Here is a 3,158-nt window from a genome sequence, read left to right as displayed (position 1 = left end):
GCCGGGGCTGCCGGCCGGGTGGCTCCCGCGATGGCGGCGGAAGAGGCGGCTGCGGCGGGAGGTGAGGTTGCGGCCGGCGGGGCGGCAGGGGCGGCTGCAGGTGGGCGGGGGACTCCCCGGACCGGGCGACGCAGGGTCTGCCCAGTTTGCAGCGGGGAAGGGTCGGTGCTCGTCCCCTCGGGCCGCGTCTCCTCCGAGGGGCTCTGGGGCCAAGGCCGCCCCTGTGACACAGGTGCGGCGCGTCCTCGCGGGGCGCGCATCGTGCGGAGAGAGGCCCGGGATCGCTGCCCCTGCAGCCGCGTTTCTTGGTCCCGGGCCGGACGTTTTGGCGACTGCGAGCCGGCAAGGGACCGTCCACCTGGGGATGGTCAGCAGCCTCCCTCCGCCGAGCCCTGGGCGCCCACCCGGGCATCTGCACGCACGCCCTGCTGCGTGGACTTCCTAGATGTCGGATTCCTTCTTTTGCGCAATCCATGGAAGGAGCTCGGGTTCTGTCCCATTCCCTCAAAACTGGAGATACTCGCTGCCAGTCCCCGCTTCAAAGCCCGCCCCACGTGGGGGCACAGGCGGCCGGGGCGGCTCGCGGTGGAGGCGGGTCCAGCACGTTTGTCACACTCCAGAGCCAGATTGCTCCGTGACCGCCTCCGTAAGCGACAGGCGGCCCTTGTCTTTCACCCGTGGGGCCGTCGGTGGGCTGTGCTGGTTTCCTTGTATATTTTTGAGGAGTTTTTGTGAATCGAGTTGGAGGTTTTGCTCTGTCTTTTCCTCTCGCGAGTACTCTGACAATGTTCTGTGGTTTCTTTCTTGGGACCATGGTGAATGAATCATTGTGAATGATTATAAAATAGCTGTTATTTAAGAAAAATGGGAGGTGGAAAAAAAAAAACACAGAAATAACTACAGGAAGACTGGCAGAGAGAATTTCAGGTCTCCACTTTCCTTTTGGAATATGGTGATAGTTTTAGATTTTTCTCTGAAATAAGGCACTTGAGCACAGGTGGCTTTCGAAATTCTAATACAGTTGTGGGAATTTAGGTCATGGGGAGGTGTCAAAAATTCTATCCATTGAATATTTGTAGTTTTTCCAAATGGTATAAGGACGTGGGTAAACCCTGTGCTGAAAAAAGAAGACGGGGTGTATGATGTTAAACTCACACCTTTCTCTGCTCTGGCTTGTGACTGAGCTCTGCCCTTGACTCTGTCACCGGGGTTATTTAAAATCCCTACGTCTTAGTTTCCTCACCTATAAAATAGAGATAACTGTAGTATCTGCTTTATAGGATTATTAGGCATAAGTGAAATATAAATGCATATAAAATGTTTACCCAGTACTTGGGAGACAGTAAGTGCTCCGTAGACTTAAGCTTGATGTCGTTATTAATTTATAGCTCCAAGTTGCTTTGTGAAATTAGTGAATCCTCTCTTGTCTGTTAAGAAAATGTTGTCCCATGCGAGTTACAATTAGCCAAATTGAAAGAATGTTTGGGCTTCTCTGAAAAAAGAAAAGTGAAAATGTACCTACTAATTCAGAGAATAGCTTTCCTCAGATAAGTCCTATGGGCTTATGATAAGCTTTTAGATAAATAGTTTATTGCTCTTTAGCTGAACACAAAATGTGAAGTTGGGAATGATCAAAATTCATCTTTCTTGGGTAAGGCTGGCAGTGTTTCTGTGGAGGTGCGGAGAAAATATTGAGAGGGCCAGCATGTATTGAGGACCTACTGTGTCCCAGGCGTTTCACTTCATTAATTTCACAGCAACCCTGGTATTATTTCCATTTCACAGATGAGAAAACTGAGGCTAGCCAAATCATACAGCCAGAAAGTGACAGAACTGGAGTTAAAATCCTTGGCTACCGCCCCTGCTGCTTTCCTTCCTTTCCTGTCTCATAGTGTGGTGGTAATGAGCAGATGTGCTCACTTCCAGACACCTCTTTATTTAAGGAGTGGTAAAAAACTATTTTTACCGCTTCTCTGCATCCCCGGAGGGAAACCAAAAACAGGTCTCTATATCAGATTCCAGGGCCATGTTCTTTTTATATAAAATCCCAGAAGATTCCTTTTTCCTAGGCATTTGACATCAGGTCCCTCATGGTAAAATAAAAATCTACCGCTGGTGGTGGGGGGACTTCTATATTTTGGCTTACACTGTTAAAAGCCTTGGGGCTGGTTTTGAAGATGGCCACCCCAAATTAGCTGGTGCCGAACATAGTTGCCTGCTCATTTACGGTTTTTTACAGGCTTATGGTACTGGGCATGCTCCTATAAATGGTTCCAGAATCTTGGAGTTAGGGAGATGGCAGACTGACTGCCAGAAATGGTCTGGAGTCTGGGCCCCTGTATGGCAGCTTGCTCACCTTCCCTTTTCTTAGCACCCCATGTTCTCACCTGTGATGTTGTCAGACTCTTGAGGTGTAGTTTTGCAATCGTAGTGGCTTAAATTCATTTTTGTGACTCAGAAATCAAAAATCATGTTCCAACTAATTTCGCCTAAGCTACCGTTCCTGGCCTGGATCCCTGGGCAGTTTCAGCCGGAAATGCATTACTTGAGATAAGCCAGGATGGGCTAATTACTTTTTACATGTTTAAGGAGGAAAGAGCAGAAAAGAGAGGAGGGAGTAGAGGGGTGGAGAGGATAAAGGAGGAAGAGAGAAGGCAGAGGAGAGAGTGAAGGAAGGAGATGGGGAGGAAGGGGTGAGAAGGGAGGGAAGGGGGAAAGGGATGAGGAAGAGGAGGGAAGGGGAAAACGAGCAGGAAGGAAAGGAGCACTGGGGGAAAGAGTGAGTGAGAGGAAGGATGGGGAAGGGGAGGTGCACAGAATGTTGGAGAGAAGGAAGGGAGGGCAGGGACTGCCACCCTGTCAAAGTTTGCCTCCAGGAAAATCAAATAGAAATGTGATGTTTAAAATATGTAGGAAAATGGGCCGCCCGGTGGCGCACTGGATAAGTGCGCCGCTTGGGAAGCGCGGTGGCGCTCTCACCCGAGGGTTCGGATCCCACATACGGACTGGTTCCCGCTCACTGGCTGAGCGAGGCGCGGGAGCAGCACCGAGGGTTGCGGTCCCGTTGCCGGTCCCCGGTCTGGTATGGGCATGACACTGAGGGTTGCGATCCGTTGCCGGACATGGAAAAAGACAAAAGACAAAAAAAAAAAAAAAAA

At 50.2% G+C, this 3,158-nt stretch overlaps 1 protein-coding gene across 4 annotated transcripts in view; it reads left to right on the top strand.

The window, feature by feature from the left end:
* The first annotated feature begins 15 nt into the window (after positions 1-15).
* Positions 16-3,158, top strand: part of ARNTL2 (aryl hydrocarbon receptor nuclear translocator-like 2) — an 82,030-nt gene continuing 78,887 nt past the window's right edge. Inside the window, exon 1 of one of the 4 annotated variants that reach the window (XM_008569434.1) lies at positions 16-100. In XM_008569434.1, coding sequence (XP_008567656.1) covers positions 31-100 — 70 coding nt within the window. In that variant the 5' untranslated portion in view covers positions 16-30. The remainder of the gene's footprint in view (positions 101-3,158) is intronic. The other 3 variants (XM_008569435.1, XM_008569431.1, XM_008569433.1) reach the window with 3 other exon arrangements.

Source organism: Galeopterus variegatus, unplaced genomic scaffold (assembly GCF_000696425.1).
Source record: "Galeopterus variegatus unplaced genomic scaffold, G_variegatus-3.0.2 Scaffold496, whole genome shotgun sequence".
NCBI lineage: Eukaryota > Metazoa > Chordata > Mammalia > Dermoptera > Cynocephalidae > Galeopterus > Galeopterus variegatus.
The sequence above is the reverse complement of the archived record's forward strand: the minus strand, read 5'-3'. Positions and strand labels throughout refer to the sequence as shown.